This window comes from Pteropus vampyrus, unplaced genomic scaffold, assembly GCF_000151845.1.
Source record: "Pteropus vampyrus isolate Shadow unplaced genomic scaffold, Pvam_2.0 Scaffold20, whole genome shotgun sequence".
NCBI classification, from domain to species: Eukaryota; Metazoa; Chordata; class Mammalia; order Chiroptera; family Pteropodidae; genus Pteropus; species Pteropus vampyrus.
Window position 1 is genome coordinate 1,026,714 of NW_011888801.1, and position 17,386 is coordinate 1,044,099.

A 17,386-nucleotide genomic window follows, 5' to 3' on the forward strand; every position below is an offset into this window, starting at 1 on the left:
ACCCCAAAGACTTGAAAACTCATATCTGAAAAGATATTTGCACTCCAATGTTCATAGCAGCATTATTCACGGTGGCCAGGACGTGGAAGCAACCAATGTATCCTATGATAGATGATTGGCTAAAGAAGCTGTGGTCCATACATACAATGAAATATTACTCAGTCATAAGAAGAGATGAAATACTGCCATTTGCGACAACATGGATGGACCTCAAGATAATCATGCTAAGCAAAATAAGGGAGACAGAAAAAGTTGAAAATCACATGATATCACTCATATGTGGGATACAAACCTAAAAGCAACAAATGAACAGAAAAACAAACAGAAACTCATGGACATGGACTATATGTCCTACCAGACAGCAGGAGGTGGGGGAGGATGGGGGAGGTAGACGGGGTAAAAGGGGTCAAATATGTGGTGACAGAAAGAAATATAACTATGGGAGGTGAACACACAGTGTAAATATATATATGCCTTACTGTTAAAGTGTACAGCTGAAACTTACTGGATTTCTTTAACCAATGTCACCATAAAAAAAAAAAAATGGATCTAAAGCTACTCTGCCTTCTCCAAAGACACAATAGTTCTTCTGGTAATGGATTCAGAAGATCTTTGAAGATCATGCTTCTGACAATCATGGTTAATTTTGCAGTTGGAGGACATAGCAGCATGCCTAGAGATTGAACTATAATTCCCAGAGTACTTCTCTAAGAGGATTCTGGGAAGTGTGGCAGAAGCATGCTTTTGACAATTGTGGTTAACTTTAAAGGGCCTGGTAGATGACATAAAGTTTAAACTACATTTCCCAGAGTGCATCTCTGGGAAGATTCTGGGAAGTGTGGCATTAGCAGCAATGGTCCCTCGGAGGAAGGAAGGCCCAACTTCCCAGGGAAGTTTGAAGTTTTCTGGTTTCTGCTGATTATTGAGGCTTGTGAGAGCACTCCCAACAGAATTCAGAGTGAGTACAGCAGGACAGAAACCTGTTCAGGTTCTAAGTGCAGGAGTGTTTTGCAGGGACGCATAATCAGAACTTAAAAAAAACCCAACTCTGTTACAGCATTTTGCGATTTTAGCTTTGTCCCCCTTCCTTCTTGCAGAAACCAAAGAATGGCCAGTTTTGCATCATAACTTGTGGAACTATCTTATTAACTACAGCTAATAATTTTCTGATACTTTTTGAAGAGTCATTTAAAAACGGAATTTGCTAACTTCTCGGCATTGTGTCTGAATTATTTTTTAATTAGAGAGGAAAAATTAGTTTTTAGAAAGTAAACCATAAAGCTGGTCAGTGAGACCTTCAAACCTATATCCCAATGGTCCCTCAGTTTTGCGTATTCCCCATCCCATTCTGGTCCACAGTAATGAAAAGACTCTGAAAAGGGCTCTCTCAAACACTATCGAAGCTGGCCTCTTGGTGAAAGTAACCACAGGGATTCAAGATGGGCCTTTTTGCCATGCTGTAGTGCTTTATAAATTAATCTTTCTTCTATTAAGATGAACAGGATGAGAAATGTGTGAATCATTCATTACGGGGGGTTGAGAGAAATTGTTAATCATAAAGGACTTGCCTCATCATTTAATAGTTTTCAGTAAAAATAACATTACCTTTAATCTCTATCAGTCATTGTACTTTTTAAAAACATAAATAATAAATGAATGTTGCAAAATACTTTCCCATGTATTTCTTATCAAAACATAAGCTTTGGAGCCAGATATCCCTGGGTTTGACTCTGTTGCTCCCTATATTGTGACCTCAGATTGATTAACTTCTCAAAGCTTTATCGTTCTGTAAAATGGGATAAATTCATTCATTCATTCATGCATGCATATTGTGTTTTACACTGTGATAGGGACTGTGCTAGACGCTGTAGATAGGAAAGATGCTATCCTAACCTTTAAGGATTTTACAGTCTAACAGATCTGAGAATTAGGTAGTTAGATCCTGACATAGTTGTAATACTCTTTAGATCCATATTCTCTCTTTCCTTTCCTTATGAGAAGTGAGACAGAAACCAAGTTCTGACAAGTTAGGTGACAGCCCCAGATCAAATTCAGTCAGTGGGAGAGACGAGAATAAAAGTACCTGAGTCTCTCCAATGCTTACTTCTCTGACCCTTCCTTGCACTGTAAACAAAATAAAAGGCCTGCCTGAGCTTGTCATATAAAGTAAAATAATGGTGCTAGTATTTTCTGCCAGATTTACTTTATGAATGGCGAACTTTTATCCTCAGTGTGCTATCAGGCATAAAATACAATAATAGTTGCCAATTCAAACAAAAAAAACTATTCTGTTTGTAATGTGGCATTTGAGTGGCTAGCTGAATGTGAGTATAGTAGCATGTTTTACTAGTTGTTTACCAGCATGTTTATGAAATCTGAACCTTTGGGCCAATACATTTTGAATAATGCATCATACTGAAGACCCCCCAAAGACTGAAAAATCACAAACCATTTCAGAAAAAAAGTAGCAGATTTTTCCTGCAGAAATTTCTAAATAGTATAGGGAAGTAAGAAATTATATTTTCATTCTAAAAGTAATCCCACACATCCTAATGACTTAAAAGAACCTCTTTTTTGTACTGAGGTTCAATCTGAATGACTGCTTTAAAGAGAAAAGCAATAAATATAGCAGTTGGTTTGTATAATGCGTTGTGGTGATCACATTGTGGAGAATACTGTAAATGTACTATAATATTTTAAAAATTAGAATGGTCAAAAGTAGAGTAAAATTACAATAAGTCAGCACGGGACAGCAGACATTTTACAAAAAGAACAAGGACTATTAAATCTGAAAATGCTTTCAATCTCTATAGTGATCAAAGAAATATAAAAGTTTTTTTTTTAACTAAATACTATGGTTTTGGTTTATAATCTTGTAAGTGCAGTAATGTGTGGAAAGAGCCATATGATTTTAAAATAAATTTTGTCCTGACAATTCTACTTTGGGTAACTCATCTTAAAGAAGTAACTTGAAAATATCAGCACAGGTATTTAGGTGGTATTTTATTTCTGGTAAAATCAGAGCAAACTAAATGTCTAAAATCAAGAGAATGTTTAGCAAAATCAGGATGAGTCTGCTTGAATGTAATATTATGTACCCCCCAAAATTACAAAGATTCTATAAAAACAGAAAATTGCTTATAATATTTTTCATAAAAGCAAGCTGAAAAATTGTGTCCTCTGATTATAATTATGTAAAAGTTGTATCTGTAAAAAGACTAGGAAATACATACTAAATTATAAGATATGTTTATGTGGTGATATTATGAGTATCCTCACAATTCTGTTTTCCAAATGTCCTGTAATGTAGTTAATTTTATAATTTAAATGATCTATTTGAGGAAAAATACAGTTAAAGCTGAATTTTAAGGAAATCATTTTCTCTTCTTCGACTTTAAAATAGTCTCTATATTGTTTTTATATAAGAGGTATATAAAAATATATAAGGGACTACTTAGAAAAGGAATTAGACTTACTCATTATTTACCAGGCTATGACTGTACCAATAAAGGTGCAATTCTCAGTTAAAATAAGTCTGAGTTTCCTCTTAATTACTGATATTTTTTCAAAGCTACATCGAGAAATTTACTATGTTTTCTACAAACTCTGAGACCATCCCATAGGTTGGCAGCTCATGATACTCCACAATGGGTGAGGTTAATTTAATAGCAAAAACCAGGCCAAACATCGGGCAGCTAAGTGCAGTGGGCCACACAGGTTAGTTGGTAGTCATACCTATAACCAGATAGCCCTTACAGTTCTTAGGATTCAAGGAGCTCACCAAAGCAATTCCTTTGGCTCCCAGGAAAGGTAACAAGGTGTTACTGGGAACAATGGCCTGGAAATAGCCTCATTGTACAATTAGTCCCAGGAACTACTATTATAGTTTATTTTATTGTAAAAGGAGTATGTATACATGGTTAATTTTTTTTTAAAGTGCAGAAATGTATAAACTAAAAATTACAGGTGCCTTTTTTAACCACTGTCTCTATCCCACTCTCCCAAATAGTCACTGTTAACAGTTTGGCATGTGTACTTCTAGTCACTTTAAAAACATAAATACCTATCTAATTTATATATTCTGGTGTGTGTGTGTGTGTGTGTGTGTGTGCGTGTTTGTGTGTGTGTGTGTGTGTATGTATATATATGTATATCTCCTTTTCTTTATAAATTAATTAGATCATGCTAAACTAACCAAATGTTACTTGCTTTTCTTATGTAATATATTCTGAATATCTTTCCCTCTTACTACATATATATTTTTCTACTGTTACTTATATTTATTTTTAACAGATATGTATTATTCCCTTTTATCATAATTTTCAGTTAACATTCCTGTACATATCCTTTCCTTCTTAGGATAAATTCTCAGAAGTGGAATTTCTAGGTGAAAAGAAATGTTTATTTAACATTTTGATAGATGTTCCCAAATTGCCGTCCAAAAGTATTGTACTGATTTACGTTCTCAGAGCTGTATATGAGACATAAACATTGACTTTAAATACATTTCTTTCTGCCTATCACACAAGTCTTTGTGTTATTAAAATAGTGATTATACTTTTAATACCCTCCTGGAATGCTTTGTAACCCACGTATCACATATCGCCTTCCGTGAAAGTTGTTTATTTATTTTCTCTCTCCTGCTGGAGTCCCTTGTGGGCAGGATTTTCATCCTGTACATTTTTGTATTCCTTAAGGGCCCTTGAATAAAGTTAGTACTCAGTAAATACTTTGTTGAACGTCATTTGCTAAATATAATTTACCCTTGGCTAGGACAAAGGTAGCAAAAACTGTCCAAGGATTAGTCACTGGTGTTTCAAAATTATGCAACCAAGAAGTAGGCCTAAACTTTAGATGTTCCTCAGTGTTTTAGTATCAAAGCTTGCTATCCTTGGGCTCAGTTAAAAGGGTGGTTAGTTATTTAACTGTATTGATTTTTTTTGTTTCAGTAGAACCTCTTGACTTTTTTATTAATATGAAATATAATTTTCATAGGAAATAAAATATTGATATATAATTTAAAAGGAATCTGTCTGCAGAATGTATTCTTAAGATAGAGCAATTTTTTCCTCTCACAATGAGATGCAAAAAATAGAAAATATCTTAGATCCATGTAGATTTACAGAGCTACCTTTTGAAATATTTTCCAAATAGCCATGATTTTATATTTTTCTTATCTACAAGATTCCTCCTACTTCACATTCAGAAGGACTTTGGTTTCATGTATTCTGAGAAACTTGGCTGCATTACTCTGGAGATACTCCCAGGCTTACTTGGTCTGTTAGAGTAATGCTAGCTGCTGTAACAAACTTTGAAATTTCAGTGGCTTCATATGGTAGAAGTTTCTCATTCACAAATTATCTTTGGTTGGCGGGTAGCATTTCTACATGTAATGGTTTAAGGATCCGGGCTTCTCCATCTAACGGCTCTGCCATTCCAGAGTCTTCCAAGCAGAAGGGGAAAAGAGGATGGAAAATGTTTATCCACTTCTTAACTGCTTCAACCTAGAAGAGGTACACATCACTTCACTTACATTCCATTGCTAAGATTTAGTTTTGGCCCTACTTAGACACAAAGGAAGAGAGAAATGTAGGTCTTGGCTTGGCAACTGCCTCCCAGCAACAATTCCACAAAATGGAAGGACAAACACATATTTCTTGGGGATCGTTAGCTGATTCTCAAAACACATTAAGTAGGCAGAACAGCTTTTAATTTTGTAGATTAGGAAAGAAAAGTTAAAATCCCACTGCTGGTTAGTGGAAGAAATACAATTTAGAAGCCAGATCATCTGATTCCCATTCAATTTGTCTTTCCTTAAAAGTAATCTTTTTCTGGCTTAAAGGATAACTCTCTTGGTGATTCATTACTTTAAATTGGCTACTATAATTTATTTTAACTCCTTTTTCTTCTAAGGAACTGAGAATGTCTCTGTATTGTGGAATTGCTTGCAGGAGAAAATCTTTTTGGTGCTATAGGCTACTGTCAACCTACGTCGCTAAGACCCGGTGAGTTTTAACCAAACTGAACTCTGATTATTCTATCTTTGGCCCATTAAATTATAAAAATCTCAAAATCCTATATTGAGGATTAAGGTTGTATGATTACATATAAGGATATTCATTGAATATTATAATTGGAAAAATTCTAAACAAACTAAATCTCCAATATCTAAAATATCTGACATACTTAAATATAATTTCTATGAAGATAGGAACTTTATTTTTTGCACTACGGTACTCTTAGTGCAAAAAACAGTACCTGGACATAGTAGGCGCCAAAGTATTGTTAATAAAGGACTTCTTTGTCTCAGTCTGGGCATATTTGAAATATGTGAATTTGAAATCACGCAGTTTGGGGGTTTATATTTGTACTATCTATATGGTATGGCCCCAAAACCCCCTACCTAAGAAAATAATTTAAGTAGTAGTCCTAGACTTATAATACTCCTGGGGCCCCTTGGAGAAGCAAATGTAAAACTCCTCTGGAGGGATACATTCACAACTAGGGCTTCCCATGTGGAAATCTCTGCCAAACATGAGTGCCTAGTTCAAAATTTAAAGGCACATAAGTGTATAATCTAATATGAGAAAGAGTGAGAACACAACACAATTGCAGTACTTGTTTTAGATATTGTTGGGCATTTAGGTTATTTGCAGTTCTTGGGTTGAGACTCTGAGAATAATAACAGAATTATTAGTCTAAAAGATGAGTATGTTGAAATGATTAAATATATTTAAAAATGAATCAAAATCATGAGAAACGAATAAAATTCTATCAATAAGAAATATGGTGTGAAAAAATGTTAATCCGTTTAAGAAAAAAAGGCTACAAATTAGTAGATATGATTCTGAGTAGACCTATAAATGTATAGATGCATAATACTAATAGTTTGGAGAATTCCAAGGTGTAAACAGTGATCATCTCTGAGCTGTGAGATTCTTGGTTTTCCTTTTTTGAAAAATTGATTGCTGTATTTTCTGATTTTTATAGACTTATTTTTTACTTTTATAATAATAAAAAAAAAGTTTAAGTTTGATCTTAGTTTTATGGTTTCCATGCTATTACAACTAAAGGGGAAAGTGAATTTTTTAAAAATGTGTTTCTGATCAAGAAGAATATAAGAAATTGTTTGGATCTCAGTTCCAGTTCCAGAGAGTCCCCAGGTTTAAGACCTTAACCTGGGTGTTTTGCTTTTTAGGGTCATTAGGGCAAAGTACAGGTTGTACCACTCTTTTCGTTCTTTTACGAAGGCAACTGTGTTTGTTCTATTGTTTATTTTTGGTAGCTTCTGAGTGGCACATGTCTCTCCTTTGACATACACTGAGTCTTTGCCCCAGGAAGCTGTAGTCACTCATAAGTTTAAAAATATCACAAGTATGAATATGTCAGGTTTCTTTTGTGTTTATAGAGAGATCATTGTCACAGTCAAAAATAGGTTCCTAAAGATGCTGCTGTGGTGTATTTATTATTTTGCTTTGTAATATTATGTTGTTAGTTCTACCTACTGGTGTTACGAAAAAAGGTCCCTAGTCCTACAGAAAATATCTGTAAACTGTGTTTCCTATCTAAGTGACAAAATATGCCATATACCCAAGAGTGTTTCAAGGCTTTCAACAGGCAAAAATGGTTATCCCTAAGGCCCCAGAAGGAGAATCCACAGCCAGTCCCCACTGAATCATGTGGACCCTGACCTGATTCCCAAGGCTCTTGAAATGATAGACTTGGGCCATCCTTAATGAAGGTACCAGGAAAGCCTATAATCTGCCCCAGTACTATTTCTTTTAGATAAGCTAATTATATAATGTTCTCTTTTCTACATTTTTATTTTGGCTACTGAAAATATTACTTATTAAATCATGGCTTCAAGTAATGCCTTCACTTTCTCATCAGTGGTCCCTTTGGTAAGGATGAGGAGCAAATGGTGTCCACCTGGGGGACTAGATGTTTGAAACAAGGGTAGATTGAAGACAAAATTTGCTCTTTATATTCCCTAGATTTAATGAGAGTTACTGAAGATATAGTTTGCTCTTTGTCAGCAGTAATGAAATCTGCTCCCATCTCTAGGTATTCTGTGGTTGATGTTTCATCACTGTACTTGTTTTCCTTTCAATCCACTGCACATAAATTCTTGCCTCACAGTGTCATGTTGGCAAAGTACCTTGAGGTTCAATTGAGTAAATATTTATTACCCTTAAGGTTCAATTCAATAAATATTTATGGAATTGAGCCATTCAATATGCCAATTACTGGAGATACAGAACTAAGGCAGACCCTGCCCTTAAGGAGATCATAGTCTTTCAGAGGAGACAGACAAATGAAGATAGTACATGTGCACCCACAGAAGTATTGGCAAGGTATACTGTAGGACAAAGGAGAGAATGATTGCCTGTAGCCACCTCAAATCCTTTATAGAGCAATTTAGGAAATAATTAAATAAAAGGAAATAACTGTGAGAGGAGAGGGATGCAGGAACAGAATTCTCAAAGATGAATGTTATACAAATAACTAAATATGGTTTTGTAATGTTTTATTTCCCAAAATACAGATATTTATTTGAACTGAAGGAAGATGATGATGCATGTAAGAAAGCCCAGCAGACAGGAGCATTTTACCTCTTTCATAGCCTGGCTCCTTTGCTTCAGAAATCAGAACATCAATATCTGCCCCCCCAGCATAGCCTATTAGGTAAGTCCAAAGTGGACCAGTAGAGTAGACCAGCCTGTGGCCACTCAGCAGAATTCAGTCCATATTGAATCTCTGAGAAGGATCCTTCAACTTTAGAGTCCAGATTTTTCAAACTGCTTCTGCGGATTATTTAGTGTATAAATCTAAACATTGTTTGGTGATGGTATGAACCACTACTGCCTTAAACCAGGGGTGGGCAAAACTGCTGTCCAAATTGGAACTCGCTGTGTTCTGTAAATAAATTTTTATTGGAACACAGCCACACTCATTCATTTACAGATTGTCTATAGCTGCTTTTACTATAATGGCAGAGCAGAGTAGTTGTGACAGAGCCTATATGGCTCAAAAGCCTAAAAGATTTTGCCAACCCTGGCCTTAGTCCAGTGATTTCCAGCCTCTGTGGAGTCGAACACTGTTAAACTGGCCAAGATGTACATCATGATTTCATTTCTTCTAGAAAGGTCAAAATTAAAAGGGAATTAAAACTAATTTGACTCAAGAACTCTTTTAGGGTAAATAACTAGAGATACCTAAGCCATTGGGATTTGGCTTTCAAGATTCTAACCTTAGTTTTATGTGATGTCACTATACACTGATTTCTAAATACATTGACAATGAATTTCTTCCGTGAGTCAGATATTGGATAAGTGGTTTCTGGCAGTGCAGAATATAAGCATGCCCACAGTAGGCACTAAACATTTTGAGATTTAGCAATGTTATGTTGTATTATGAGCAAATAAATTTAAGTCTTTCATGCACAGGAGGATAGGTTTTCACTCTATATAGCACTTGTTTTATATAGATTGGGATCTCACTCAGATGAATATTCTACTTTGCCCCCCAAAACAGCATAATCTGGAGACTAAATTATAGTACTGATTTGGTCTCTACCGTTTTAATTGTGACACTTTTTCCCCCCAGTGCCATAATAAGTTAACTATCATGTATCTTTTGAACTAGTGATACAATCATAGAGTAATACAGTTTTACATAGAATTGCTTCTTTAAACTCCTCAGATTGCTGATGAGGAAATGGAGGCCTAGAAAGGTTAAGTGGTTAGACCAAGATTATGTAGCTAATTAGCTGCAGGGCAATGACTGGAAGCCGGTATACCTACTTTAAGCTGAAGTAGATGATTTCCTATAAGTTTAATATAGATTTGGTGGTTTAATTAAAGCCCATGTTTTTCTCTGTTCTCATTTTCTGTTCTTAGAGTTGGAAAGGCTCCTGCGTAAGTTTGGACAGGACACACAGAGAGTAGAAGATTCTGTGCTGATTGGATGCTCTGAACAGCATGAAGCATGGTTTGCTCTGGATCTATGTCTAAATAGCTCCTCTTCCATAAATGGTACATAGCATTATTCCTAATGAGTACTTTCCAGTGGTTCTGACTTAAGAATTTCACATGATGGTAAAATTTCAAAGAAAAGTTTATGAATACAGAAAGGTTATCAACTTTCTAGTTTTTTTAAAGTTAGGACATAAAAAAAAAATACTACCATCTAATATTATCATCACTTAAAAGAAAATAAAGGACATTTTAAAGTTTTCTTTCTAAGCTAGGTGGTGGGTACAAAGATGCTTATTGTATTATTCTCTGTACCCTTATACATTTTATCTGTCTTAACTATTTCATAAGAAACATTTTAAAATTCATGACATCATTCTTAGTTCTCTTATCAAACAAGTGAATAAACATTTTACCTTGGAGTAGCTCTGGGTCTTCAGACCTGCATTTGAGAACCAGTTTGCTATAGCCTCATGGCTCCTATTAGGCTTTTCTTCTCTTTCAGGATGTGGGTGCAAACTTAATGCTGGAATGAGGTTCGGATAGCTTAGAGGTGCCATTTCATCCCTTTTCCAGGGATAGTGTATGGCTAGTGCAAATTTTCTTATTGCCCTGAAGAGGATCTTGTGATACAGTACTATGCTGTAATGTTTCCCAAATTTGCCTGAAGAATCACCTGGTGCTTATTAAAAAATGATTTCTGGGCCTCACCCACCTGCTGTTCACAGTCTTCAGGTAGAGGCTTGGGAACTTATGTATTTTTTATTTTCCCTAGTTGAGTATTATTAGGTGATTTGGGAAACACTGTTCTAACAGGATATACTTGAGAGAGGTCCCAGAGCAAAGTTTGACATTTGTTTTATATCTTTTTTTTTTTTCTTCTAATTTTCTAGCTTCCTTACAGAAACCTGAAATGGAGACGGAGCTCAAGGGATCTTTCATTGACTTGAGAAAGGCTCTCTTTTGGCTGAATGTGAAGGATGCCTCCTTGCTATCCACGGTAGATTCTGATTTCTCAGTTTTGTAGGAAATTTAGTAAAGCAGTACAAAAGGGCAAATACATGCATGCATAACAAGGGTAGAGCTACATCTGATTTCTTCTTTGGCAGACTAAAGTCCTTCCTACAAACCTTGGCAGAACGACAATGTGCTGTAGGGAGATTGCTTGTTCTTTCTTTTGCCCTTGTTTTTGACTGGATCGCTGTCAGGACCTTTTTCTCCTAAGGAAATGGCAATGAGATCTATCAGCTTTATAAATATTTTTAATGACCCATAGCAGGACATATACAGCATCGTATTTTTCTTATGAAAAATTATTTTTTATTGCTTTAATGACTCGTCCTCACAGCCTTACATTTCACTTACTAAATTGCTTTTGATTGTCTACTTAAAGAAATATCTCTAAACATTTTTTATTTGCAAAAAAAATATATACAGCTTTATTGGGGAGGAATACATGTTGGGGTGTTCAACTATATTGGAAATGTTTTCTTTTTAAGCTGGGTCTTAAGTATATAGGTGTTAATACTTTACATATCATATATATATTTCAAATAATTTGTAATAAATTTAAAAATATGCTTTCTTTTATTCATATGTCAGGTGCTGGAGGAATATGTTCAGATAGTTTCCTTATTTGGATGTTTAAACAATTAATAACCATTTAAAGTAGATGAGCTGGAAAGGAATTAGCATTTCCTTTTGAGTTTCTCTAAATACTAGGTCCAGCACTCTTATAGATGAGCCCTACATTCTCTCCAAATGAAACCATGCCCATCCTTGTATTTCTAGGCTCAGGCGCTCCTCCGTTGGCATGATGCTCATCAGTTCTGCAGCAGAAGTGGGCAGCCCACCAAGAAGAACATGGCAGGCAGCAAGCGTGTGTGCCCTTCCAATAAGATCATCTATTATCCACAGGTAAGTATTGCTTTAAAAGGACAGTAATCCAAGAAGGATGGAAGCCTGTAATTAAAAGGCTTTCCTTAATTATTCATTCCTTCATCCCATTAACAGACCCCCAAAGCCCTAGCGTCTAAGTTTCCATCCCCTTTTCCTAGATGGCTCCTGTGGTGATCACTCTGGTGTCAGATGGGACTCGATGCCTGCTTGCCCGCCAGAGTTCCTTTCCCAAGGGAATGTATTCTGCCTTGGCAGGTTTTTGTGATATAGGTAAGGAGTTTAAGGCATGTACAGATGACACTGGAAGACACAAAAGCTTATCAACAGTAGTTATTTGTCTTGGAGTCTCAAGCACATTCTTCCGTCCCGACAAGAAAATGGCATTATAATTTTCCAATATTTTACAGGTAAACTTTCAAACATACGGCATAGTTGAAAGAACTATACAGTGAAAACCTATACACTCAGTACCTAGATTCTGTAATTTTTTTACATTTACTTTATCACATACCTATCTATCCATTCCTCAGTCTTTTTTGATGCGCAGATTGCAGACGTTAGTATATTTCTCCCTAAATAGTTCAGCATGCATAATATTAACTAGAATTTAATATTTACTTAAAGGGGTTTTTTTCCTATTTATTGGGGTAAAATTTGCAAATGGTGAAATGTGGCATTAGAATTTTATTAAAGCTGAGAGCAGCAGTAACCTCTCTACTGACACTCTTTATTTTGCATTATAACTGACTTTGTAGGTTTAAGAACTATAGTTCAGCACCCAACTCCAGACTTGATTCCTACTGTTGTAGACTCAGAGATTTAAGGCTCCCCCAAGTATTTCATTGACACTTTGGAGCCAGTTCTGTGCTTCTTTCACAAATGGGCATCTGTATCACCCTTCCTACTACAGGGCTGTCCTGAATTAATCTAAGTGCTTGTAGGTGAAAGTCTGGAAGAGGCTGTCCGACGAGAAGTTGCAGAAGAGGTGGGATTGGAGATAGAAAGACTGAAATTCTCTGCATCCCAGCATTGGCCTTTTCCCAATAGCTCCCTCATGATTGCTTGTCATGCAACTGTGAAACCAGGGCAAACAGAGGTAAGTTCTGATGCTTCTCTTATGCTTTGATATTTCCTTTGCCTCATCCAAGCTTGTCAGTAGGTGCTTATTAAGCCCCTGTCTGGTACAGCATTGTCTAGATTATAAAAGGATGTATAAACTATGATTTAAACCCTTAAGGAATTTGCAATCTCATAAAGGAAACAAATAATCACCATAAAAACTGGGAGTGCCAACATGATCACCATTCATCCTTCATATATTTCAGTCATGAGAATTTATCTTTCATCATCAGGACTTAACAGAGCATCTTGTGTAGAGTACGCACACAATAAATATATTAAATTTAATGATTGATTTCAGGATTAAACTTATTGCTCAAGTCAGTTAGGATGTTGTGGATTAGTAATTATGCTTAATAATTATGAATTATATAATAATTACAGGAACTTCTGCTTGAAAGGGACTTGGATATTGTATTATCTAACCTTATCTTCCTCGTCTGTAGCATCCCTGACAGATGATGTGGTCCCTATCTGCCAGTCTGTCTATTGTGTGTTTTGGTTTCTACTGACTATCTAATCTGTCTCAGCTTCCCAGTTTGTATTACTTTGCTTCTTACAAAGCAGTTACTATAATTTTATCATTAACTTTTATCCTTTGGAGTAACATTTGTATGTTCTTTTTAAATTGAAAGTTATACAACCAATAGAGGCACAAAGAAAAACAAGAATTATTCATTATTTACCCCTCAATTTTAACCACTCTTAATATTTGTAGTATTTGTTAAGTAATACTTAATAAAATAGTATTTGTACTTCCAGAATTTTTTAAATGGGGTTTAAAACTATTTTAAAAATTTATATACTTAACTCTCATCTCTTAATTATGCCTCTTTTGTTTCTGGACAATATATAGAACTGATTATCTCCCAATACTGTGGATCCTGGGTATTATCTTCTAAAATTGTTCAGTTCTGGAGCCATTTTCTCACCTTTGGCCATAGTATCTAAATTTTGTAGCTCCTAACCTTACATTCTGTTTTTCCTTTTCTTTCAGATCCAGGTGAACGTGAGAGAACTAGAAGCAGCTGCCTGGTTCAGTCATGATGAGGTGATCACAGCCCTGAAGAGAAATGATCCATATACTCAGCAACAGAATGAGGCTTTCCCATTCTGGGTGCCCCCCAAGTTAGCCATCGCCAACCAACTGATTAAAGAGTGGGTGGAAAAATCGACCTATTCTTCTCTGCCTGCTTAGCTCAGATCAGGCCATATAGATTCCCTTCTCAGTATCCTGGAGAAGCATATCAGAAATCAGTTGATAACGGGGAAGTGACAAAAGGCCATCTCCAGGCTAACCTCATAATAAGGCAGAAGATAAGCCTACAGCAAACCTCAACAAGCAGTGTTAAGGAAAGAAGTTCTTACTCATAGACAATCAAAAGTGCCAGTGTGAGAAGAAAAACTGATGAGATGACAACTGTCAAAATCAGAAGAAAAGCTGAATTGTTAATTTGGATGTAGGCCCTTGTTCACCCATTTTCTTCTAGGCCTTGGAAGCAAACATATTTTGGCATATGGCTTGTTAATAGTGTGTTTATAATAAACTACCAAAATGTGCCTGGTATAGTTTGGTTAAAACTTTTATCTTAGTATTGAAAATATATATAGCAAATCTCAACTCACTGAGTTACTTTTTATTCTCGCAGAATTAAGAAAAATAGCATGACATAACATTTTTGAATTCATGTACAGGTAATTAAATTGTACCTGGTAGGTAAATAAAAGTCATATTTCTTTAAGTCATCTGAAGGGATGAGGAAAGTGGGAGCTAAGGTCTTCCTCAGAGTACTCTGTATCAGATGCAATGGTGTTCTATTGAGGTAATTGCATCCCAGTGGGGCCCAAGATGGTAAGTCTTTTTTTGCTGTTACTTACTCAATTTGTAACCCAAAGAAAAGATTATCACTTTGCCATTCCTGTTTTCCTAGATGTAAAATGGTTGCTGCTATCTGCACATCAGTAAGTGCTGTAACTTCAACTAAGAGATTAGTGAGGATGAACCATTTCTTGAGTTTTAGGTGATAAACTAAATTTAGGATTTTTCATCATTCATAGATGCCATTCTATACCTTGTCACAGGAAGACAAGGAAGAAATAAAATAAATTTGTATACCTTTGTTCAGAAGTATTTTTCTGTCTTATGAAGTGAGGAAATTGCAGAAAGTGAGAATTTGAAGGAGGGAGGGGAGAAAAAGAATCTATTAGTGTGACAAATGTTTAAGTCTAGGTTCCAAGTCTGTGGAACAACTGAAGCAATGTGCAGAAGAAATACTGTTAGAGGTCAGTTTGAAAAGAGGAATGGCCGAGGAAAGAGTTGTATCCTCGGGTGATTTTAGGAACTAACTTGTGATTAAAGACACAAGTGCCAGAGACCCTAAGATTACTCACATATCAAGGTCCCATTAGACTAAGAAAAAGAGATTCTAGAACTAAAAAAGTTGAAACACGAATTTCCTTTTGATTCCAAAAGGTCATTGTTCTCACTATTGCCAGTAAACCATCATTGCTTTGAGGGATGTCAAAGTGCCTACATTAGGAAATGTTGAGGGATATGTGATGGGACTTGATTGTCATGTTACACTGGCAGTTTGCCCTGACCTGAGCTGAACCCAGCATGTAGAAGGGAAAAGCACTCTCAAAAGAGAAGTCCTGAGATTTCTTCATATCTTGCAGTTAGAAGAAAACAGTTCAGGGTCCATGTGTATTACCGTCTCCCAATCTTTTCTATCTCTATGTGGGTGTGTTTGTGAGTACATGTGTACACATCCCCAATCTGAAAATACAGATAGAAAGGGGAGTGTGCGGGATTCCTGGTTATGAGTTTCTCCAATTTACCATGGACTAACTGTTTGCTTTTGGATTAATGTGTTGTTTTGGAAAAGAAAAGATGAGAGTGGCTAATAGGAGGAGCTACAACATTGAACTTTGTTTCCCAGCAGTGAGTGGGAAGAAGGCTTTGCTTTTTAGAACTGCAAGGCTATCTGAAAGTTGAGGCAAAAGAGGACAGGATTGGGGTAATGAAAATGGCAGATAAATAAAAGAAACATTGGTACATGGCTTACCTGGCTACAGAATATTTATGTGGCAATGAATTATGAAGGTGCTAAAAATAAAAAGAAGCCACTGGGTCCATGAAGTAGAATAGTAAAAACAGGTAAAGTGTGAAAACAAATATATTTGTCACTAGAGTAAGCCTGGCTCAAGGTCATTCCTGATAACTGGAGTAAAAAAGCAACTCATTCATTCCTTATTTTTGACTACCTTCTTTTTCTCTACCCAACATTTAATCCTCAATTAAAAAAAAAAAAAAAACCTTAATGCTCCAAACATAGAGTGTGTAAATCTCATTTTGGGAGCTTGATCCTCTCTTGCTGACTTCAAATCCTTGTATGTACCCCTTGGAGATCACAAAGATTTTTGCAGAAAGGGCAGCATTTGCATGTCATAGAGAAAGCAATCTGTGAAACTTGTAACGAAGAAACATTTTTACTAATGAGTACTCTAAATCAGAAATGAGCACAATCAGACTCAATATTTATTTAAGAACGAGAAAAGGGAGGCCAGGTTTGCTGATTAATCTTTAGCTGGCTTACTTGCGGGTCTGTGATCGGTGTTGTCAGGCAGCTGCACTCCCATGCTTTGTAAAAGATTGGAAGCAGGTCCTGCCAGTCCAGCTTGGGAACTATATGATTCCAATATATTTGAAACCAGGTTCAGGTCTACATCTACTGGTGTCATGACAGATCCTCCTGCACCAGAATCTTCCTCATCTGAATTGCTATTGGTAGTCTGGGATAGAGGTTCCTTATTCATGTAGGGAAAAAGAAAATCGTGGGATAATATGCCATTAGGTTGGATAGTAGTTACAATAAAAAACTAAGCAACAAGGTAAAACTGAGTTCCAAATTAAAAAGGAAATTTATCCTTGACAGAAAGTAAAAATGGAGTCTAATAAACTCTTTAACACACATAAAAATTCCAAAGATTATAATATACTTCTTTCTAGGCAACATTTCTACAAATTGAATGGATTTCTTCCCTATTGTGAAATAATAGCCCAAGGGAGATAATGAGGGTTAAGGAGGTAAACTTATAAAGAAATAAACTTTATACAGAAATAAACTTTAAAGAAATAAACATAAAAATGAACTTAAAAAAATAATCTAAATTATTCTCTAAATGAAAGAGAATAATTCCTCCTCTTCTCCCCTATTGAAAAGACTTAAAGTAAAAACCTGAAGCTTTTGGGGGTTGAGTCACAAAGACTCTGAATTGTTACTTGAGCCTCTGATTTCATAGGTTTGGGAAAGGATCTGAAAGATTACAGCTTGATCTATAGAGCTTTATATTTTTGCTCCTAAAAGTGTGGTCCGTGGATCAGAAGCATGTCA

General features: G+C 35.8%; 1 protein-coding gene and 1 long non-coding RNA gene across 3 annotated transcripts; one reads left to right on the forward strand and one right to left on the reverse strand.

The window, feature by feature from the left end:
- The first annotated feature begins 810 nt into the window (after positions 1 to 810).
- Positions 811 to 15,112, forward strand: NUDT13 (nudix hydrolase 13). Of its 2 annotated transcripts, XM_011355222.2 has the most exons (9): positions 812 to 958; positions 5,914 to 6,005; positions 8,546 to 8,685; positions 9,900 to 10,034; positions 10,868 to 10,974; positions 11,766 to 11,891; positions 12,032 to 12,143; positions 12,815 to 12,969; positions 13,990 to 15,112. In XM_011355222.2, exons 2-9 carry the CDS (start codon positions 5,923 to 5,925, stop codon positions 14,188 to 14,190), a joined length of 1,059 nt encoding a protein of 352 aa, XP_011353524.1. In that variant the 5' UTR covers positions 812 to 958; positions 5,914 to 5,922; the 3' UTR covers positions 14,191 to 15,112. The 2 variants fall into 2 exon arrangements, with proteins under 2 accessions (XP_023383664.1, XP_011353524.1); XM_023527896.1 differs by lacking the exon at positions 8,546 to 8,685 and having other exon boundaries at positions 811 to 958.
- Positions 12,189 to 17,125, reverse strand: LOC111736498. The gene is made up of 2 exons (XR_002779194.1): positions 16,589 to 17,125; positions 12,189 to 14,055 (listed from the first exon to the last, which is right to left on the reverse strand). It is a non-coding gene; the product is annotated as an uncharacterized LOC111736498 (long non-coding RNA).
- Positions 17,126 to 17,386: the final 261 nt, after the last annotated feature.